Source organism: Phaseolus vulgaris, chromosome 11 (genome assembly GCF_000499845.2).
Source record: "Phaseolus vulgaris cultivar G19833 chromosome 11, P. vulgaris v2.0, whole genome shotgun sequence".
NCBI lineage: Eukaryota > Viridiplantae > Streptophyta > Magnoliopsida > Fabales > Fabaceae > Phaseolus > Phaseolus vulgaris.
In genome coordinates this window covers 44354681-44379494 of record NC_023749.2, presented here as the reverse complement: position 1 = coordinate 44379494, position 24814 = coordinate 44354681, and the positions used below count along the sequence as shown (strand labels likewise).

The 24814-nt window shown below is 30.6% G+C and overlaps 1 protein-coding gene, 2 long non-coding RNA genes and 1 pseudogene across 3 annotated transcripts; 2 read left to right on the top strand and 2 right to left on the bottom strand.

Annotated features, from left to right (window-relative positions):
- The first annotated feature begins 1209 nt into the window (after positions 1-1209).
- On the top strand, positions 1210-3678 carry LOC137829156 (uncharacterized). The gene is made up of 5 exons (XR_011084011.1): positions 1210-1800; positions 1940-2037; positions 2245-2326; positions 2929-3008; positions 3477-3678. It is a non-coding gene; the product is annotated as an uncharacterized lncRNA (long non-coding RNA).
- A 14615-nt stretch (positions 3679-18293) lies between these two features.
- LOC137808354 (protein FAR1-RELATED SEQUENCE 6-like) lies at positions 18294-20646 on the top strand (annotated as a pseudogene).
- An 888-nt stretch (positions 20647-21534) lies between these two features.
- LOC137831207 (uncharacterized) lies at positions 21535-22070 on the bottom strand. The gene is made up of 2 exons (XR_011084362.1): positions 21940-22070; positions 21535-21867 (listed from the first exon to the last, which is right to left on the bottom strand). It is a non-coding gene; the product is annotated as an uncharacterized lncRNA (long non-coding RNA).
- A 23-nt stretch (positions 22071-22093) lies between these two features.
- Positions 22094-23967, bottom strand: LOC137808345 (protein MAIN-LIKE 1-like). Its single transcript, XM_068609417.1, has 4 exons — positions 23900-23967; positions 23244-23477; positions 22148-23169; positions 22094-22106 (listed from the first exon to the last, which is right to left on the bottom strand). The coding sequence occupies exons 2-4, from the start codon at positions 23475-23477 to the stop codon at positions 22094-22096; spliced, it is 1269 nt and encodes a 422-aa protein (XP_068465518.1). The 5' UTR covers positions 23900-23967.
- Between the last annotated feature and the right edge of the window lie 847 nt (positions 23968-24814).

The window sequence follows — 24814 nt, the reverse complement described above, 5'->3', positions numbered from 1 at the left end:
AAGGAAGAAGTCTATGAATAATCAAACACAAGGAAAATTCCCTAAAAAGACTCAAGAACAAGTTGAGGTCCAATTTGTGCATCATGACTATACTCATTCAAAATTGAAATTTACAAAGAGTGAAAAGTCTTGTATATAGGACTCATGTCTATAAGAGAATATGCAACAATTTTTGTCAAGTTATCAAAGTTTTGTCCTTACATCCATGTTAGAGTTAATCAAAGTTCTTGTTGTTCAAGTTTAAGAGTGGATTGAGACTGGATATTAAACAAGTAGTTCAAAAGTTTTCCAGATTCTACATGTAATTGAAAAACATCAGTCATACACTCAACAAAAGTTCTCCAAATTTTGTATACAACTAAAGAACATCAAACACACATGCAAGTAAAATATGGAAATATGTGATGAAATAAATTTGTTGTTTCATAATTGAATTTGTTGTTTTTAATTGTTGTATTGGCCTGAATCACATTCTGTTTTCAAGATTTTGATAAGACTTTAATCAATCTTAAGATTCAAGGTATCCTTAATCTTTGACAAGGTAATACTCAGTATAAAAGCTCTTAAAAGCAATTTTGTCCTAAAACTATTTCAAGATTTCATTATATAAAAACTGGTTTTAAAAGATTTCTGAAAAGTGTTTGCTGGTTTTAAAAATTCTGATTTCTGAATCTCTTTATAAGAATTGTTTCATGTAAAACCAGATGAACTAAGTGTTTTAAAGGTTATATTTTTAAATCATAATTAAAAATCTTGTTCACTTGTTTTGATTTTCAAGATCTTGTTTTTTAAAAAGAAATTAAATCTTTGTTAACTCATTGTGTTCAAGGTTTGATATTGACGTCAATATTCCCTCTGTATAAAGATCAGAACTGTTAAGTTAGAAATAAAATTTGTTAATCCTAAAAATAATGTTCCTCTACAAAAAAACTTGTATGTGATGGCGGTTATAATACGACGGTCATTAAAAACCGTCACAATTAGTTGTATAATACGACAGTTTCGTAACTGCCATAATCTTCCTTTGAATTGTGGCATGTAGGACCGTCGTAATTATCCTTTTAAAATAAATACTCTACCCATTTCCCTCCGTAACATTTCTCTTTCCACACTTACTCATAATTTTAATTTTTCAAAACTCCCATAATATTTCATTTCCCACACTTACTCAAAATTTTAATTTTTCAAAACCCTATTCTCCTTCCATCCTCCAAAATTTTCTAAAAGCCTTTGAAACCCTATTATTCCGCAAAACTCCACCACCGTTGTGTGATGCTGGTTCCAGACAGTGCAGTGCACCCTTCCAAATGCTCATATCTGAACCTTATTCCCAAGCCAAAACCTCTAAACTGCGTTCCCAAATCAAAGCTCTGAACCTTGTTCCCAAATCCAAAAGCGAAATCCTATAGCTAATTAGGTTCCAAATCCAATGTATAAACCTCGTTGCGAAATCGAAACCCAAATCCCAAAATCGAAATCTGAGAGCGAAGCTTCCCCATTTGAGAGCACAGGGTTTTCGCATCCAACCCTAACTGCGAAAATCGTAGCAGTGAAGTGGCAGAGAATAGTTTCTACATCCATTGGCAAGTGAAACCCTACCGTTTAGAGATAAAATCTTTTGATTGGAATGAAAAGTTTTGAGCTTTTCTTTCTCCATTTCAGTTTTACCATCCAATCCCCTTTTAAACATTATGAAAAAACCACAAAATCATTTATGGTATACTTTGTGATATATGACGTCTTAAATGATCTAGTTCCATTGATAATTTCAGTTGGGCTAGTTCGTTGTGTTCATACCAGGTTTGCAAGCTGTAACTTGTTTCTGCAAGTCAAAAATTACATAACTTGTGTTATTGACATCATATTATCATAGACCTTCTTATTTTTTTCTGTTACTCTAGTTTTTCTAGATTGTTTATGTTGTTAATGGTCTTTGAAGGTCTCTAGGAACATTGATCTGGTCTACAAAGGAGGAAACATTGGCTTAATGGGTTTGGTTTCCCAAGCTGTTCATGATAGTGGTCGGCATGTCATTGGGTATCACTCTCTCTCTCTCTCTCTCTCTCTTTTCCTAACACTTTTTTTTGGTAAAGTTTTCTCTTTCTCTGTTTTCTCCCAACGATTTTGGGTGGAATGGGACGTTGTGTTTGTGTTAGTCTCTTTCTCCATTGACTCTATTTGTCATGTTATTGTCTCTTGCAGAGTTATTCCCAAGACACATGCATTAACTATTTCCCTTTTCAGGAATCATTGAAAGTGTTGCTTAATATAAGAGATGCAAAAGAGAAAGAGCTAGAGGCGTTGCTTGTTGAGGAGCAATATTAAGGTTGTTATCATAGATATTTAAAAGTTTCTATTACGGCTTGAAGTATTTATCATTATGCATGTCCAAGCCATCAATACATTGGGGTCTAAGAACATGATGTTAATTTTTTCCCATGTGCTTCATTAGAAATAAGTGAACTTGTGGTTATGTATGCGTATATGCCTTTTGATGTTTACTATTATTATATAGTTAATATAGGTTCAAGCTGGGACTGGGATACAAATTTAGAATTATAAAAGAAGAAAGTTGATGTAATTAATATTGAGAAAAATTATCTAAACTTCAGTCCATCGCATTTTGAAAGAAAAGCATGCTTAATGGTTCTTATCAAATTGAAGTAATGTATATATATATAAAGAAGAAAACTGAAACAAATTTCTGTATGCGTAAAATTTATTGCAGCCACCATCCACTATATCTTTCTTATAATCTATCTTTTTGGGTTGATAAACCCTTTTTGGGTTGATAAACCTATTAGCTAGCAGTTATGTTGATTAATTGAGTTGTGCCTCATTTTTAACTACTACTTTGACACAAAAAGCAAAGTTTTTTATTCATTTATCATTTTCTAACTCGAGCAGTGATACTTTTGAATTTTGTAGATTAGGGTCGCATGGCTTAAATCCTGGTACAGAGAGTTGGTTCTCTGGATGAATTTACTAGGATGACAATTATCATACGGGTAAGTGGTATTACTATTCTTTGAATTTAGTTGCTCATGTAATACTTTATGATTGGGGTTGAAATCTCAAAACTTATAATTCTTATATCAGAAGAAACATTATTAGTTACTTGTGTTGGTTTGTATTTTATTATATTTAAATTTACATAACGTATGTATCCTCAATTTAACATATAAATGAGTTTGTCAAGCTTGCATCCAAATAAAAAAAAAGTTAAGAATTTAAAATTATTCAAAGATATACTAACATTGTTTGTTAATTCAAAAACTATATATTGATCTATTTTTTTCTATAAAATATTAAGATATTTTTTCTCTTATTTTAGTTTTATTAACCTAGTTTTATTTTATTATCCCAATGATTTAATTTGTCAATTTGATATAAGTTCATACGCATTATAACAATGATTGTTTTGGACTATTTTGGATATTGACAATTAACTTTAAACATATTTTAACTTATTCTAGGCACCGGATGTTGCTAGTGGTTCTCCATCGCCAAACAAGAATATAAGATCAAGTGGAGGGAGTAAGACAAATTAGGATTGAGATTTTACTTGTAATATGTTTGGAAAGTGAAACAATTTACATTTTGACAATTTAATTTACTTGTTGTTTGGGTTAGTTTCACATTATCAACTTTCTTCTTTCAATGAATGAATGAACTCATCTTTTGATTATTATATTTCTCAATTTTAATTATATTATGAAATTAGTTTATGTTATAACTTAATTATATATATTATGAAACATAATACAAATTAATTAATATTATAAAATCAAATTATAAAATAGAATTAAATAAATTATTATAAATGTTAAAAATAAAATTAAAGTTTAATTATAATATGAAATTAAATAATATTATGAAATCAAATTATAAAATAAAATTAAATAAATTATTATAAATATTAAAAATAAAAATAAATATTTAATATTCGAATTATGACCGTTATAAAGTGTATTATAAATGTCATATTATACTGTATTAAGTGGGGGTTAAAACTGCCACTATTTACGTTAGAATTGGTTTATCCAGTTTTAAAATTACGACATTTATAACTGACGCCAATTGCACGCTTAAAACCGTCACTTTATACAATGCATACTATGGCGTCTGCTACAATGGTTCTCATTTGACCGCCACATTAAACTTTGTGGCGGCAAGAATTCTGGCGGTACGCGATACCGCCACAGACGTATAATGCGGCGGTTAGAAACGCCAGTTTTTGCAAAAATAACCGCCGCATTATATACGTTTTTTTGTAGTGTTCTCAAATAGCTTTTTGAACAAGAAATTCAATATGTTTTTCTTTAAATTAATCTATTCTTTTTCTGTCAGGATTTCTTAAAGAGTGTTTTTGCGAAAATTTTCCTAAGTACAATTCACCCCCCTCTTGGACTTAGACTCCCATAATCTCAACACCTTGGACCTGAAGACACACTCACCGAACTAAACGTGATATTAATCCACTAATTGAAGAAGTTTAAACAAATACAACTCAAAGAAAATACAATGAAAATTAGGTTAACAATTTTTATGAACTAAAATTTAAATTCCTATTCTATGCACTCCAAATTGTTGCTCCTATTGCCTTTTTTTTTGTGAACTTTAGGTTGCTCTCCCTTGCTTCACCTCCTTAGGATATTCAACTTAATGGTGTCCAGTTTTACCTCTTTTAGTGATGTAGCTTGCACCAAAAATTTCAGCTCCACAACTCACCCAAGAGATTGGCCACTTCCACAAATAGAGGTCAAACAATTCATAGCAACAAAAGCTCAATTTAAATTTAAGAACTACTTCAAGAAGATTTTATGATAGGCATGACTACAAATGAGTAGACAAGAAATTGAAAAGCAAAAAATTAAGATTCCCGAAGAAAAGCTAACACATAAATGGAATCCTAAAGAAAGGGTATAAAATAGATGAATAAAACTGAAATGCACTACAAAATTATTATTTTTTTTAAGAAAAATTTCACAACTTACCAAATTTATGCTAAACAGAATATTTGAATTCAAACTTTGAAATTTTAACCACTGAAACTTCAATGTATAAGCTCAATATTGGCGTTGGAAATTCACATAAACAATTCACCAATTAATTGCAATAATCTTTTTCAAATTTGTTCTTCTCTTCAAATTTTTGAGCCATTTTTTTTATACTCTGTCCATTTTTCATTTGTCATTTTTTTTCTATTTTGAATTTTGATGCAATTCTTTTTTTCAATTTTTCTCAACACCTCAAAGTACTCAATTTTAGAGTTTCATGATTTTTTACCAACAATTCAAATTATGATAAACTTTTTCAGCCAGCACAACATTCTAAAAAATAGAGTAGCCTATTTGAATTTCAAAAACAAAATTGAAAACTCAAGACACGATAGAATTTAGTGAAATTGGAACTTGTATAAAACTAACAAAGTATAGAAGTCAAGTATGTAAAAATTAAAAATGCACCAAAGCTCAAAATCAAATTAGAATTAAGACTCAAAATAAAGCAAACAACCAAAATCAATTAGAAAAGGCACCACACAGATTTAATGACAATTTAGGAAGAACATAACTAGATATTACTTGAACTTGATTTCAAAATGAAAATGACTGACTTGTAACGAATGAAAACTCAATAAAACTCAAACAAAAGTAAAAGCAACACAGTATACTTAAATAGAATTCCAACAAAAATTAAAATGGATGGTTCAAAAACACAAATCAATTGAATTGATTAGAATTAGCACAACATCATTAAATGATTAGTAAAATGGAATTGAAATAACAAGACACTCGAGAACATCAATGAACAACATGGAATTAAGAGAAGGGAATTAAGAGAAGAAGATACTTAGCTCTTGAAAAACCTAAGCTCTAGATACCAAATGATAGCATCTCCTTCATCCGAATGGGTTTTTCTTGAAATTGGGTGGGAGTTGGCGGAAGCTTAATGGAAGTAGTGAGTCAAGTAGAGATCAATTGGAGCCATGGATTCCTTGTAGTTTTCATGAGGAGTGTGGAGAGTGATTGGTTCGGCCATATCACTTGGAAGAGGTGGAAGAAGAGGCCAAAGGTGTATATCTTAGAGAGAGGCTAAACAAGAGAGTGTTTAAGCTTGCAATTTGAAAGTATAACACTCATATATTTGATCTACTAAAACATGAGTCAAGCACCCCAATTTATAGGTTAGAGGGTCGACCAAGTTACAAACAAAACAGTAGGAAAATTCAAATGCAAAAGGTTTGAATTAGGTGCCTAAATCAAGTCACAAGGAAAACATGATCAAGGTGTGCTCCATGTGACCTAATTAGGTCTAATGACGAGTCTAGTGTTTAATGTGGGTTGTAATTAAGCCTAATTATACCCTAGGTAGGGTTTAGAAACCTAACTCTAACCTTAATTTACTTAAAGCAAAAATCATATTATACTTTTAAGCAAGAAAATTCAAATCCTACTCTAGAATTTATACTAGGTTATGACACTTTTGAACATGTATAAGAGAGTGTCTTTACCATTAGTAACAAAGTCTCAATCTTCTTATATTCTCCTTGTCATAACTCTAGTGGTTGGTCCCGAGCTGAGACCTCTATCATCATCTCTTCACATAAGTTGTCATTTTCAAAGTGACGTCACTAAGATTTGAATTTCTTTACTCGCAAACGGGGAGACAAATAATGTTAGTCATAGTGTGGGTACCCACCATCCATAAGATTACATAAATGCCTTAATATTGAGGTAATTAAATTAATATTTTTAGTTAGAAATTTAAGTTCATAATTTATTTAATGAACTTATTTTTGTTTTTAATGTTTCTTAAAATTAAAGGTTGTCACAACACTACAAGAAAATCATTAAATAGAAATCAATATTATATAAAAAAATAATTAGTCATTGTACTCATTAAATTATATATTATTTTAATCATTTTTTTACTTTAAAATAGTATATAATTTAATCAATATACTAACTAATTATTTGTTGTATCTAAGATTGATTTCTATTTAATGATTTTCTTGTAATGCAATCAAAGGTTGAAAAAATAACTCTTAAAGAATAAAATATTAATTATAATTTTAAAGAAATTAATTATGTTTTAAAAACTATATTTTATTTAAATTTATAGTATTGCACTTGCGTTTTGAATATTAATTTGTATTAAAATTTAAGGTTTGTACTTATGTTTTATTCTTTTATTAAAATGAAAAAAAAATATTTATAAATATGTAATTGTCATAGAGAGTAACATCGTCCATAACATATTATTTATGTATTGTTTTAAAAAATTATCTTCCACAGTCACTTTCACATTTTTCTTCGAATACTTTTGTGGATTAAAATAGTTTCATAAAAAAATTAGTTTTAAGCAAAACAAATCAAGAATAAAAATAAGAGTATTTTTATATTGATTTCTCTTTACATTAATATTACGTCTAGTTTTTCTTTCTCAAACTTGTCAAGTTCAACTATAATTTGAACCAACTACAAATATTGTTGCACCAAACCATTTATAACTTAGTGGAATTAGGATCTCACTTTTCAAATAATAACTTAGTATTCTTTCATACAAGTCTTTTAAGCTTAAACCTAAATGCACAATTAAGATGAAAACTTGTTATTCATAATGTTCTCTCAATTGCATTTTAAAAAATAAGATTTATATATCACAAAAATTATAAAAAGATAAGGTTGAAGTGTTTTACGGGTGATGATATTTTAACACCCTGCTCCACCTTACACCCATAATAAAATATTAACATTTGTAATAAAAAATTAAAAAAAAAGAAAAAATCTTCTTCATGAAAATATAAGCAAAATGCAAAATGTTAAAATAATTTTCAAAATTAAAAAAAATATATAAATGATTAAAATATTAATATTTATTGGGGTGTAAGATGGAGCAATAGATGTTAAAAAAACATTTTTGTTCTTACAATTTTACATGCATGTGGGAATTTTTACAATTTTTTGTTGTAGGTATGTTATGCCCATAGAGAGTCTTTGTAATATCATTTAACTAACATGATACACTTTACTTTCACTTTGATACTTGATTATTTGTTTTGTAAAACAAGATTGTTTTCGGGTAAGATCCATATAAAGCTATCATATTTATCATAAAAGCCAATAAAAAGCCTAGACCAAATATTTAGCATTACAAAATACAAAATACAACTTAAGCATAACAAAATATATACAAAAAGAAAAGAGAGTCTAGATATTCTTTAATATCTTCTTGATGTTGTTCATGCACATGTGGTTATATATACATAGTACAATCATAATATATCACCACTCAAACAATATATATAAGGATAAACTATTGAAATAAGACTTCAACATGATAAAAATGTATAAAAAGGAAACATTTTAATTAATAATCCAAAAAAAAAATCAATCCCATCAAACACTAACATACAAAAACCATATAGATTATGGATCTATACATCAAAGGATATTCAACAAATGAAATATCAACTCACGCCTTCCGGAAGATTCATTAAGTATGAGACTAACATCTTATCCAAATCAAGACTTGGATTAACAGGTGAACTTAAGAGTAATGGATTAGCGTAAGTTCATTACAACCTAAGTCACACATTTACATATGTCACGGTGAGCAAGAACTCCCCATTCAACTTCTCACCGTTTGATATTTTAGTTTATGTGTCTTAAACTATCAGTAAACAAGAGAATATTTGTTATAAAAATAAGTGTGTTTACTTCATAAACAACTCAAACAAAAGTTTACATATCATCCTATATTTGTAACCCCAAATTCATAAAATTCTTATTATTCTCAACAACCATTTTCATAGAACATAACTCATTTAAACAAAAATCAATTAAATATACAAGTTAATATCTTATTTATATTTATAATTAACATTCACAACAAATCCAAAGACAAAAAGAAAATATTTTATTTAGCTTGAGTAAAATCTAGCTGAGAGTTGAAGTTGAGTTGTAGCTCTATTTTTGTTTGAACGAAAAATCTTTTGCTTGAACAAAAAATCTTTCACTTAAGCGAAAATAGGATCAAAAGCAAAATTTGAGTTGCAACTATATTTTTTTTTTGTTGGAGAGAGGCAAAAATAGGACTAAGAGTAAATGTTGAATTGTGTTCTATTTTCACTTGAATGAAAAAATTCGCTTGAATGAAAATATTAGAAAATCAACTTCATACAACAAAACCACATATGTTTTTAGAAGTTTTACTCAACCATTTTAATAAATATAACTTTCAAACAAATTCAAAATATCTATACAACCATATTTTTTTTCTCAAATATCATCACTTGTTAATTTTCAATTCTAACTTTGTTCAATCAAACTCAATATATATTCATTCATATTACACTCATAACCTAATATACTAAAAAAATTATAAAAAAAATTAACTTTACTCACCTAAATCATATTCAACACTCTAGAAACTTTTTACTTTAACATACATAATCTAATTATTATATTAAAATCTCAGAGTTCAAAGTATACTAACATTTTTAACAAAATGTTGTAATATCTCATCCAAAATTACAATCAAAGATAGACCCTTCCTATGACCCAGATGAAAAACTTAATCTATTTTCAATATTTGAGTAGGTGTTTGTATTTTCAACTTTATCTTTAAACTTTCTCGAGAGGATTTATAAGTCAACACCTTTAATTTTAACTTGGAAGACCATAATTAAGAGACATATTATTGCCTATGAAAAAATAGACACATATGAAAAGTGTATGAAGTTTGACTATAAGAAAAGTGATCATTGATTGTGATCATAGCTACACGATATGCATATGGTGATTGGTGGAATGCACGATTAACAAAAACGAGAAGCAGCCACTGTTCATGACGATGCAAAGTTTGTCTAGAAAAGGACCACTAATGTAACATTATTAATCCCGTAATTAGCTTCAATCACCAAATCTAGGAAAAATTAGCATCATAGTCGTAATCATACACCCATCTTAAAGTGATAAAGTGATGATCACACACCCACCACCACACCAAAAAATTCAATTGTGTTCTTAATTTGTTACACACACAGTACGTGAATAATCATTTAGATCACTTCTGGGTTTCTTTTCTATCATATACTTGTTTAGTAGAGGAAGAAAGGAAGAATTAAAAAAAAAAAGGAAATCAATTAAACAAAGTTTAATACAGAAATTAATTAAAGAGAAATGAAGAAAACATAAGAATATTTTTTTTTAGATTTTTTAATTGAGAATATTATTTTAGATAATTAATTTATTATATTATTGCTAGTAATAATTTTATTTGTTATTATTATTATTTTATTTTTTTATTCTAATAAAAATTTAAGTTTTTCTAAACAATTACCCTAAAAAATCATTAAATAGAAATTAATTTTTAAAAAAATTATATTTTATATTTATTAAATTATATACTATTTTAGAAATTAAAAATATTCATATTTAAAATAAATTTTATTATTAAAAAAATTATAAATTAATTTATAAATTATATCTAATTAGCTACTAATATTTTAGTTCAATTTTAAATTTTAAAATAATTAATATAGTACCTAATTTTGTTAATATATTACTTAATTAAAATTAATTTTTATTTAGTGAATTTTTATAGTGTTTTTAGTGATATATATATATATATATATATGATTTTTTTTTAACTGTTTTCAAATTTTTTTCTATTTTATACTTATATTAATATTTAATTTTGTTATTATATTATGGACATTGCATTATTTTCTAGTTTTGGATGTATAACAATTTTTTTAATTTATTTTTCTGAAATATATTTCTATTTCTTTAATTTTGAGAGATGGTTGCTGCTTTTCAATTTAAATCTCTTCTTTCTCAAATCTCTTGAAACTCAATAACATAACTTTCATATTCTTTCTGTATCTTTCATACATATAGATACACATAAATCTATATTTCATTTAAATAAATATAAATATACATGTAATAATAGAAAAATAAAAAAAAAATGAAAATTATGGTTGTATTTCATTGTATTATGATTCAATTAACTACTTTTATGCATATTTTATTTTCTTAAAAGAAAATTTAGGTCTAATAATTGTTTTTAAACCTTTTCTTTGAACTTCTTTTATACGAATTTTTGTTTCTCGCTTCTATTCTCTTTCTTTCCCTCTCTCTTATTTTTCCGTAATTAAAAAACTAATAATGTTATGTAATTTGTAAATGTTTTTCGACAATTTTAATTTAATATATTTTTATATAAATTAAAAAAAGAGTATATACTTATTAAAACAACACTGTTATGTCCTTTTTTTGTTGTACTAAAACAATTGGGAAAATAAAGAAGAGAATATCTGAGCCACTGAAATGGAGAGAGAAACATGTGGTGAGATGCCTTCAATGATTGAACATGAAAGACATGAGTTTTCTGACAAGTTTATGAATTGTCTCGGAATGGGATAATTCTATTCCTTAGCCCTTCTTTTCTTTTGTGGGATGTTTGGAACAATGGACTCTGGTGTTCAGGTGCACCCACGTGCTTCTCCACGTGCTCATTCATTGATTTTAGTTTCAAAATTACTTCATTATTTGTTTCGTTTTCCATTTATTCGAAGAAAAGCAAATATTTGGATTTATCTAAAAACTCATTATTTGAAGTGGTTTACTATTCACTATATTTAAAATATAGTATGTTGAAGATATTTAATATTAAGATTATATTCTTCTCTAAATACATACATTTCTTTGTAAATTATTATTTACATAATATTTTTTCTCAATAAATTATTTATTTGATTTAAAATAAACTCTTAGCTTAATGATGGAAGTAAGGAAGGGGAGAAAAAACATTAAGAGAAAGAGATAAAAAAAAATGAGGGGAAATTAGATTTACTCGGATTAGAAGAAATGAAGAAAATAAAGTATTTTTTTATCATGGTATCATTTTATTTATTATTTTATTTATTTAATATTTGAAAAAAATAGCATAATTAATTATATTTGAGACACAATCAATTATGTTCATTGAATAGTTATTTTGAATATGGAAAAATGTAAACTAAAAAAGATAAGATAATGTGGTCATGTAATCAATCATGTGACTCACATACATCTCACTTTACCTTGTTTATGTCTTTCTTCCTCATCTTTATTTTGTAGCATTTCATGAAATGAAAGGTCTTCGTCCAATGAATATGGGAAAACATATCAACACAAGTTCTTCATCCTTTTGTGTATGTTTAGTATATAAGCTTATACAAATCATTTTAATAATAATGTTAATTATAGTATTGGAAAATAATATATTAAAATTATGAAATGTTACATTAGTCTCTTTCAAATCCTCAGAAAAATCAATGACGGTAACATCCTCAATTACCTTATCCAATTTCTATGTCATGACGTTTAATATATAAATACAGTTTACATGAACATACTATTATATCATAAGATCTTATCCCTTTATATACACGGATTTTCAAATATTTATATCATCAAACAAAACATCTAAAAAACTAAAAGAAAAATCCATCATCTTCACTCTGATGTCTCAGAACCTGCAACATTCTTTACACACATTCTTTACTCACATGTAACACACGATCATCACATATTTTTTTTAAAATAACAACACCAACAATAAAGTAGGGTAAGCTAACAACGATTGTTTAAACCTTTAATAAAAAAATTTAGATTTGAATCATCCAGTCACAATCACATGTATCATCACTCTTCATTCATTCCAAATGTATTAAACACGTAAATATTTCACGTTTCACGTCACTCATGCCAGAAATTCACTAACATATTTCAATAGAACTCTCGTTAGAAGCTCACTGACATCCACATACAGACACTTGACTCTACTTTCGAAAGACCCGTGTATTCAAATTAACACGCAGAGACATGCACCTGTCATACTACCCGTTGTGAATCCACACAACCATGCACATAATTGTCACAATATCAAATTACCTCATATGATAGAGTAAATCCATATGATATGCTCTGATAAGTTCTTTCAAACCTCATACTCAATTATATGAACCTCAATCGACTTTCACTCCCTAATACTCTTCATCTATGTGATTCCAAGATACCAATAGAGTCAGGATTGTCTCTTTCACAGAGTACTCTCAAATCAAATACGTTTTCATAACAATCTCAACACACGATATTTTTTTTCTTGAAAATACTATGTCTCGATCACATTTCACATAATTCACATTTCATTTCATTCATCAAATTATCATTCCAACATACAAAAAATTATACTTTTAACACAATTAGAAAATACCAACAATAGTCATAGAACATTAAATTTTATAAATCAATTGAATAAATTGGTTTAAACACTTAAGCTTCGTAATTTTAAGCAAATATAGATCTTTAAAAAATATAATCACTTCTAATTTACAAATTGATAATGTTTCAAAAGATTTAATTGAATTTTATGACTTGTAGAAGAGAAATAAAGGTAGTTAAGAAAAAAATAAGAAATGATGTCAAAATGGCTTGAGCCAATTGAAATTAAATTGAGTCCATGAAAGTTGGTTAAGCGCATGGAAATTTGGATGAGAGAATTTGAAGCAAAAACACTGAAAAAACTACATTTCAAATTCGTTGAGCGCATGGAATTTGTCTAAGCAAATATATGTCAAAGAACACCTAAACAGTGCATCTCAAATCTGTTGAGCTCATGGAATTTGATTGAGCAAATTTAAGGCAAAGAGCACTCCAAAATTGTATCTCAAATTTGTTGAGCACATGGGAAAACATTGAGAGAATTTAGGGCAGAGAGCACCTCAAAATCTCAACTCCAATTCGTTGAGGAGGGAGATTCGCTTAGCAAACTTGGAGATTTAGATATTCCCTAACTCTGTTTGAAAAAATTGCATTAAGCGTAGGGAAAAGTGTTAAGCGGATTTAATAAGGTTTTCAAACTAAAACCTCAAGTTGTATTTAAAATTAGTTCAACTAATAGCTTTCTTTACCTAAAAATCTTATCTCCAAAGAGATTTCCAAAGCCAATAATAGGATTACTTGAAAATCTAGGGACTCTGTTTGAAAATCTAATCGGTTAGAAATGATCTTTGCTTTGCTTATACATATATTTATACTAGGTTGAGGTGGTTTACAAGTGAAATGAACAATATATATATATATATATATATATATATATATATATATAGAGAGAGAGAGAGAGAGAGATTCACGTAAAAGTTGTCAATCTTATTACATTTATGTACTTCCATTAGACGGTTTACAATGAAAATGCATATAGGCTAGATCTATCATGATGTTAATTCTACTTTTAATTTGTGTTATTTAAATCCTTTTGAGTTACACTAATGATGAAGAAGAACCTTCATACTTAAGGACAAATCATTTTTAAGAGGGATGAGATGATGACAATTGTTCTAGTATGTCCAATAGTCTCAGATCGCTTAGGAATCGAGGTCAATAGCACTTTAAATTCACTTTCCTCCCTTAATCCTCTGAGACATCTTTTAAGGACAAAACCGTGATGGAGCTCCGATCTCCAAAGTGAACCTTAATAATGTTATCTCACTGGACTTAAGGTAATGCACACGTTTTGTGAAGTGTTACAAATAATATATAATTATTAATATTTTGATCATATTACAATAAAATAATAATTCTTTAGTAATTTCAATTATATAATAATTTTCATATATATAATTTATTCACATTAAGGAAAATATTTCATCAAAATTAGTTTTTTACATCATTAAATATTAAATTCTTAGTTTTTATATGATTTAATTTCTATTATGTATCATAACATTTTTCTTCTGAAAATAAAAGAAAAAAATATAACCACAACTATTTTAAAATTATAAATTTCTACTTTTTTTTAACTTTTAATATTTATTAATTACAAATTAAATTCAGACACATCACGGGAAAAAAGTTATACTGCATGATTTTAAAAATGATGGGACTAAATTAACTTTTAATATTTATTAATTACAAATTAAATTCAGACACATTACGGGAAAAAATTATATTGCATGATTTTAAAAATGATGGGACTAAATTAAATATTTTAAAAATGATTAGAACTTTAAAAATAAAAAGAGGGATAAAAAGTAATTTAATCAATGTCGTAATACTGAAAATGAATATAATATCATGAAACTTTTATTTAACGTTTTTTTTTTTAATACTTAGAAAATAAAACAGGCAAGAAAGTATTGTCCATTATCAGACAATAAAATAACTTAAATTTTCTTATGACTTCACATTATTAATGGTTCATACTGTTCCCATAAGTTCCTATGCTATCTAATAACTAGTTATTTAATTAATTATACACTAAAACTGGAAGTTTTAAATTTAATTAATAAATTAAAAGTTTGTCAACTTTTGTTTAAAAAAATATGCATTTACTTGACTATGTTTTCGCTCCACTCTATTTTCCCATTTCGCTAATAGTTTAAAAATAATGGAAAAACATGAAAAAAAATATTTAATTTTATGTGAATATATGTGTGTGTGTATTAAATAATGAGAGCAATGAAGGCATTTTAACCTTCTAATTCATCCTTTTATAATCTACTAAAAGGACATTATCCTTCCCAAGGCCAAAATGCTAACAATTGATGTAAATATTATTGGTTATGTTTGTTTGTGATAAAATAGTTATTTACTTTTAAGTGATTCTTATATAAATAAAGAATTAATATTTTTTTTTCATGCTGTTTTAAAAAAAATAAAAAATTCACAACATCTATTTTATTATGAGAAGTAACTTCATGTTGCTCTTACCTTCTTAGAAAATGCAATTTTTTTCATTTTGATTCTTTTAAAATAAGTTCATCCGAAGATGTTAAAAATCATAATAAGCTATTATTTAATTAAAAAAACACTTTTTCAAAAAATTTAACCCAAAAGACCATTTTTTAATTAAAAAACAACTTATTATCTCATTTAGACAATACAAAATATCCATTTTATCATTTTTTAATAAAAAAATACTCTTTATTTAAAAAGAAAAAATGTATACAAATTTTATCATCTTTATTTAAAAAAAAATACTTTTTTTAGAAGAAAAACTTCATACAAATTAATAAGAAAAAGAGACTTATACCTAATATGTATCAAAATATATGAAAAACATAGTATTCTGTAATATTGCCAAATTTTTATAATAATTAGGCATGATAAACACACTTGAATCTGAATTATCGACTCAAACTTGTCTAATTTTGATGGGAACTACTTGTTTTGATCAAATGTTTATATCAAGTTGGTTTGAGGATGAGTTATTAAAACAAGTCCAAACTTGAGTTAACATTGCCCATCATAGGTTGATATTGTATTGGGCTGAAAAACTAATTTATTATTGATCTTGGGAAATTACTTCCTGCACTGATCAAATTTGAACCTATGTATGTGAAATGACAAAACTACTTTTGGAACATGTTTCTGTTTTTGAATTTCCATTACACTTAGGCTTCGTTTGGATCCAGGGGTGCCACTGTTGGCGACGATGGAAGTCACAAGAGCACCCCGTTTGGATTCATGCATGCTTGCGGGTGAGTGTGGAAGGAAAGATCAATTTGAGTGAAATGTTTATCTGCGCAAAGATGAAGAGAAAGTTGCACTGTAGAGTGGGAGTGCCAAGTCATCCCAAGCAAGTTACAACGTTACCCTTGCTTTTGCTGGAATCAAGAGAAACAGTGCCCCCTGCGCCCTCTGCATGCATGCCACATGAAGCCATGAGATTCCTGACTTGGCTCAGGAATCGTTTGACTCTGTGTGAATCTGTAAAAGGAGAGTGAATGCAATGGGTGAGGTAGGTGGACGTGAATAACATGAATTGAAGAAAAATAACATGAATTAATTTACAAAAGTATACAATCCTTCCTTAAATCAATTTTGGTTTGGATTGTAGCATCCTCTAATTACTACATTTGTGATAACTTTTACAAAAATATAACAAAACACTTCTAAAATTTTTATGGTTTATTTTTTTTTAAAAAAAAATTAAGATGATCGGCCTAATCTATTAGTAACCTTAAGTGGGCTTGATCATGCCAAATTTTTTAGGTAAAATTTTCTGGGTGTTCTTCCTGCACCCCGTCATTTTTCTTCCTACACCACATCATTTTTTGAAATTTCAAAATTTTCCTTCGTATTTTATTTCAAAACACAGTTTTCATGACGATGTGTGGGTTGTAAGTGAGATCGTGGAGGTTGCTGCAAGAAAGGTTGAGCTCGACAGAGGTACGGTGGAGTTGCTAGTTTGTTGAAAAGGTTTCGTGATTGTTTCTTTCTGCACCTCCATAGGTTCTTTTGTCACCCATATATAAAACGTGAAAATACATTTTTATCCTTCTTGTACACACGCATAGAGTAGTTTTCAGATTATATAATCCGGACACGCATTTGAAAAAAGATTTCCAGATTATGTAATCTGGAAGCTAAAAAAGACTTATGGATTACATAATCCGAAAACTAATTATGCATATGAAAAAAGGCTTCCGGATTACATAATCCAAAATCTAATTACGAATTTGAAAAAAACTTTCATATTACGTAATTCGAAATATTATAGAGGGGTATTTTTGGAAATTTAAAAATTTATGGAGGTGAGAGAAGAATATATCGAGGTGCAAGAAGAAACAGCCAGGTTTCGTTAGTGGTTTAAGGTAAAAAAATGAGGGCAATTGCTTCCTGCACCCGATCAATTGTGATTGGCACCCGACACATTTTTTAAAATCCAAAAATGCCCTTGTCTTCTTCATTTATGAAAACATTGAATGGTGAGGAAGAAGAAGTTCATGAATGTGTGAAGCTTTGGTTTGAGCTGCAAAAGAGAAGGTTGTGCTTCGTTCATTGTTGCTAAGTTGAGTGTAAGCTTCGTTTGGCAAGTTAAAGGAGGTAAGTAATCCATTTTCGTTCGTCTTTGGTTATTTTCTCGAGCTCAGCTGGTCCCGGATATCGGAATCCGGAATTCAAATTTTCTGCCTACGGATATTAATATCCGGAAGTCAAAATTTTGTATACGGATAATAATATCCGGAACTAGGATTTGCCTACGGATGCTGATACCGTAGTTCATATTTGCCTTACGGATGAAAATATCCGTAGTTCATAATATTGCCTTACGGATGAAAATATCCGGGACTAGTATTTGCCTTACGGATGAAAATATCCGTAGTTCATAATATTGCCTTACGGATATATATATCCGGAAGTTAACTGTTGATATTTTTTTGGTTATGGATTAATTTATCCGGAAGTGAAGTGTTAATTTTTTTCAGCAACCGAATGGATTCAACAGAGTCATACATGGGAGTTTTAGGGGAGATTGATGTGTGGGATGGATTAGATGATGTTGATCTGGAGCAATCAACAAGTTATAACGCATTAGATAATGAACACAGGGCACATGAATGTAGTGAGGCATTTTCTACAAATGAGGTATGGTCAATGTTGGGTTGTGAATGTTTTTTATATGAATTATTTTTAAATTTGGCATGATGATCAAGATGTTCTTTTAAATTTTTAAGAATGTTATTGTAGGTATTTCGTGATCGAGATGAGCTGTTAGATTGGGCGAGAAGTGTTGGCTATAGTTATGGGTTTGTCATTGTTATATTAAGGTCAGATACATGGACGGGCCAACGAGGAAGGATGACCTATGTATTGTTAGGTTGTGAGAGAGGAGGTAAATACAGACGGTATAAAAAGAAGTAGATGTCAGTCAAACTGGAAGTAGGAAGTGTGAGTGTCCTTTCAGATTGCGAGGCAAACCAGTCAAAGGTGGTCAAGGGTGGAAGGTTGAATTAATTTGTGGTTCTCACAATCATGACTTGGCAGAGACAATGGTGGGTCATCCCTATGCTGGAAGGTTAGGTATAGAGGAAAAGGTTATGGTTGAGGATATGAGTAAAACTGCGGTGAAGCCAAGAAATATTTTACTAACCATGAAAGAGAGAAATGAGAAGAATGTGACAACGATTAAGCAGGTTTATAATGCAATCACTGTTCACCGAAGATCACAACGAGGTCACAGAACAGAAATGCAACAACTGATGTTGTTACTAGAGCGAGACAGGTACGTGCATTGGTGTAGGTGCGATGAGGTCTCTAATATTGTGCAAGATATATTTTGGACACACCCAGATTCAGTAAAATTGGTGAACTCATTTAACATTGTCATATTAATGGATAGTACGTACAAGACGAACAAGTATAGGATGTCGTTACTTGAGGTTGTTGGGATTACGTCTACAGGTTTGACTTTCTCCGTTGCATTTTGTTTACTAGCAGCAGAAAAGGAAAATAATTTTTTTTGGGCCCTTGACAGACTTAAAGGGTTGTTTTTAAGAGTTGATTCATGCCCTAGGGTGGTGGTATGTGATAGAGATGTTGCCTTAATGAATGCAATTAGAATGGTGTTTCCTGAAGCTTATAATTTGCTATGTCGGTTTCACATTGATAAAAATGTGAAAGCAAAATGTAAAATGTTGGTGCATCCAAGAGAGGCATGGGATCAAGTAATGGAAGTGTGGGGATCTGTTGTGGATTGTGATATTGTTGAGGCCTTTGAAGATCGTGTCAATGCTCTTCGAGTTGTCTGTTCTCCATGGCCTATATTTGTTGATTATGTGATGGATACATGGTTACGTCCACATAAAGAAAAATTTGTCAAGGCATGGATAGATAAGGTGATGCACTTAGGAAACACAACAAGTAACATAGTTGAGTCGGCACACTGGAGCCTAAAGAGAGTTCTTCAGAATTCGATGGGGGATTTATGTTTCTGCTGGGATTCCATCAATAAGATGATTATTTTACAACATAATGCAATCAAAGATTCATTCCAAAAGAGTTTGCATGTGGTTGGACATCGGTTCAAGGTTACAGCTTACAAAAAATTGTTAGGTTTTGTGTCTAAATATGCTTTGAACCTTATTTCAGAAGAACTTGATAGGGTTAAATCAGTGGGGTTTGATAAAAGTAGGTGTGGATGTAGTCTTACATGTACTCATGGTCTTCCTTGTGCGTGTCAATTGACTTCATTTGGTGTTGGTAGCATACCACTTAAATCAGTACATGTGATGTGGACTCGTTTAAGTTTTGAAGACATTGCTACTGAACAATCTTCATCTGAGTTGTCAATTGATAAAGAGTTTGAGGTCATCGCGAAGCGGTTTAAAGAGTTGGATGTTGCAGGTAAGGTTAACATCAAGAGTAAATTGCAGGATATTGCCTTTCCAGAGAAAACATCTATTTACGCACCAGATCATAAGGTGAAAACAAAAGGTGCTGTAAAGATGTCTCGTCCTACCAAATTCATGAGATCAACTAAGCGAATCCCTTCTTATTTTGAACATGTGGATTTCTTACACTCACAACATGATAGTTGTGCAAGCAAAAAATCTAATGAAGAAAGCTTACCAGAAATTGTACCAGCAAAATGTATTCCTTTCCTTGATCAGTTCCCTGTAGGGTATCATCCATATATTGTTGATGTTGTTGACGTTAGGGCTGATGGCCATTGTGGCTACCGTGCTGTTGCTGCCCAATTGGGAATGGGAGAGGAGTCATGGGTTGTTGTTCGAATGAATTTGTTAAAAGAACTAAGTGAATGGAGACAAGAATATGTTCAACTCTTTGGTGGTGATGATAGATATGAATACTTGAAGAACTCACTTCTAGTGGAACACATGTCTATGGTACCAACCACTAAAACCATTTCATTTTTACATTGCATTTCTTTATTTAACTTTGTTTGTCAATTGTACTTGCAGGCAGGAACAGATAAGTGGATGACAATTCCAGACATGGGATATGTTATTGCAAATCGGTATAATGTCATTCTTGTTTCTTTGTCCATGTTACAATCATTGAGTATTTTTCCTTTAAGAACCCAAGCACCAAGTAACTTCCGTCAACACCGAATCATTGCAATTGGACATGTCCACGGAAATCATTTTGTCCAGGTATAAACTAAACCAATCAAGATTGATGTGCTAAATCAAGATTTGTGTACCTTATATTTATTACCTTTATAGGTCAAGCTCAAAGATGGTTGTCCAATTCCACCTACGGATATATTGTGGGCATCACATCGTTATCCGGCGGCCCAAACTTGGTCAACATACTACACTAGCCGGATACAAGTTTATACCCAACTAATGTCCATTAGACGATATTTGTAATTATAACATTTGTAATAGCATAATTTAGATTTATGGATGTTTAGTACATTTGCAGTTGTCCTACAATATTCACTGAAGTCACTGTTATGCCTACGGATAAAAAAATCCGGAAGTCACTGTTATGCCTACGGATAAAAAAATCCGGAAGTCACAGTTATGCCTACGGATAAAAAAATCCGGAAGTCACAATTATGCCTACGGATAAAAATATCCGTAAGTCACTATTATGCCTACGGATAAAAATATCCGTAAGTCATACTTTTGCCTACGGATAAATATATGCGTAAGCCAGTGATTTCTGTACTAATGATCATATTGAAACATATAAGGATCATATTGAAACATATAAAATAAAAGTAACGTGAAGCAAGAACCGATAAGGATCATATTGAAACATATAATTAAGGTTCAGATACATTGTCATGGATCATATTGAAACATATAATTAAGGTTCAGATACATTGTCATGGATCAAAATATTACATAAAAAGAAATCGTAATACATCTGACATATTGAGAAATCCTAATCAATCATTCCTACGTGCATGTCTCCTGACATAAACAGCTCTTTCATCAGTCGCTCCTCGTGCTAACGTAATGGCTGCTTGTATGCCTTCCCAAACAGGGCTGCCCTCCACGACATCGCCATGATCAAGTAATGGCTGCAATGTCTCTGTAATTCTACGACAAATACCCTACAAGCATGAATGACATACTATTAGAAAAAAACAATAGAAATTAATATCTTAACAAGGTTAGAAGCATACCAGAGCAGGATGTGACTCCTCATGATGACTTGGCACTGCTTCGTGATGACGTGCATCTGAGGGTACCGGTACAGGACGGTCATCCTCATCTGTATTAATCACATATGGATGTGATACAAATCTAAACCAACCCATGTACTCTTGAACGCAAGCGTCAGGATGACGTGCTATGGCATAGTCATGTATGACATAATCATTGAAATGTAACCATCGACGGTCCATTTCATTTGTATCCAGATGACCATGTCCAATTACAGATGGGTTGCGAGGGATGATCTGTGTATAGCCATACTGACGCAGAACACGTTCTGGCATGTGCAGCTGTGTCCAATTTCCAAGCCTCAAATAACCACAGAATAAGGAAATCCACTCGAATGGACGTTCTTCCCTGTGCTCGTTGTATAGACAAAACCGAATGGAAGCTGGTGTCAATGTATCCAACTGTGATCGTACAACAACAATTGAAGTACCTTTTCCAGCATCATACAGCCTGCACCGAGGTTGATCTTCAGAATACAATGCTTGCATACGTCTCATCCCTATAGACGGGAAATGCTCATAAATCCACCCCTGCAACAATGTTGCATAACCAGCTAGTTGCTTTGTATTTGCATAACTACAATCTCCTAGTTGTTCATACATGTGAGTTAGGGCAGCTGCTGCCCAAGAATATCCCCCGGTAAGCCTCAAATCAACAAAAAATCCAAGATAAAACACACTTACTGATGTAGCACTCTTGTCCGCAAAAATAGTGCAACCGACAAGGTGAAGTAAGTATGCTCTGGCAGCCACAGTCCACTGCCTCCTTGAGCATGCATCTTGATACACTTCTTTTAACCAGCTAAGGCGCACATGAGCTCCCCGACAATGTCTTGTTTCTTCAGATGCAAGTGCATGGTCAACACGGAGGGCTTCTACCAATAAATCAGTCGCCGAATCAGAATCTAAGGTTTCCTGTGTGTAAAACTGACCGACAATGGGTAAATGTAACAAATTTGACACATCATCAAGAGTGATGGTCATCTCCCCAACCGGTAAATGAAAACTGTTTGTCTCTGCATGCCACCTCTCTACAAAAGCACACAGCAGTCCTCGGTCTAGACTCTCATAACTAGCATGAAGCAGACCACCTAAGCCAGACAATTCTACAGCAGCTTCTATGCGCTCATGAGGTGCTCCTAACTTATTTATCTTCCTCCCATGTGAAACGACCTTCAGCTCACCACGATCCTACAATAATCAACATATATCATCAATAATCAGGAATACATAACAAATACAAAAATTTATTTTTCATTACTTACCAAACCATCCCACAACTGTTTGGCTACGTGATGTTCATAATTAACAAGTAAGGACTTATCCAATGGCCCTCCTGGATAGCCTTCATCATCAACTTCAACTTCTTCTTGTTCAATATAATCTTCAAACTCTTGATTTGGAATTGAAGTACTAGACCCACCCCGTTTTCTTCTAATCGATGCAGTTGGACGCACACGATCCAAATTAGAACTTCCTCCACCTCTAGTCCGCACCATCTTACATTTCATAAAAGTAACATTCAATCCAACATATATAACAAAATTATAACACATATAGTTTAAAACACTTGTGAAAAATTTCACACTAATATGGATATTAATATCCGCAGACCAATAACAACAATCCGGATAAAAATATCCGCAAGTCAAACGTAGCTTACGGATAAAAATATCCGGAACCCACTTTTGAATTACGAACAAAAAAATCCGGAACCAATTCTTGCACTACGGATAAAAATATCCGTAAGCCATTAATGAAGTCCGGATGAAAAAATCCGGATGCCAATATTCTTCTGCGGATAAATTTATTCGGAACCAAATGGTGGTCTACGGATAAAATTATCCGGAAGCAAAGGGTGATCTGCGGATAAAATTATCCGGAATGTACTACTCTACGAAGAAAAATCCATGAACGGTACCTCAACTTCTTTGACGATGAAGCACTCACGACGAAGCAAACCAACTCTGCTCACGGTGGCTCACGGTGGCTCACGGTGTCTCCCTGCAACTTCACGGTGGCTGCTGCTGCTTCACGGTGGCTGCTGCTTCACGGTGAAGAAGAAGAAGAAGAAGAAGAACCCTATTGTTGGGTGCAGGCATTGGGTGCAGATCATAATTTAAGTGTTTTTAATTTCATTAAGGGTAATATGGTCTTTTCACAAATCTGATTGGGTGCCAGTCACAAAGCATTGGGTGCAGGGAGAATGAGCCAAAAATGAGATGTGTTCTCCTGTTTTAAGTTGGATAAGGTGAGTGCTCCGGAATGGAAATTGGTTTTTCATAATGGAGTTTCTGGAAGAGAAAAAACCATCTCAGGGTCATTTTCATCATTTCATGCTTTTTATGGAGGTGAGGAAGAAGAATGATGGGGTGAAGGAAAAAGAATGATGGGTATTGAAAGAAACACCCAAATTTTCTACAACTAAAGGAGTTGGACCATTTTAACAACTCTAGATGATTAAGTAAATATTTGTCTTGAACCATATTGCTCAATAACTTTGTTCTTATATTTTTGCATTATATATATATACTCACATTCATTAAAAATGTAAGTAAAATATTTTAATAAGTAAATAATTTAAATTATAAAATAATTGAATGCCAAACTTAAAATTAGTCATTTAACTAGAAATATAATATAATCCTTAACTTTTTATTTTGTTATAATTTATTATTTTTATGTAATTTTTTAATTAAAATATAATTAATAATTTGATATATGATTGATTATATATATATATATATTTATATTTATTTATAATTAAACATGTAAAAATGGTGCAAGACGTTATAGTAGGTTTATCTCGATAAAACTCAACGAAAATGAGAATCAC

Bases quoted from the DNA above. Each gene is read 5' to 3' on its own strand.
- LOC137808345 (XM_068609417.1), bottom strand. From the start codon at position 23,477: ATGGTGCGGACTAGAGGTGGAGGAAGTTCTAATTTGGATCGTGTGCGT. The intron at 23,170-23,243 runs GTAAGTAATGAA...TGATTATTGTAG, and splicing joins AACAGTTGTGGGATGGTTTG to GATCGTGGTGAGCTGAAGGT.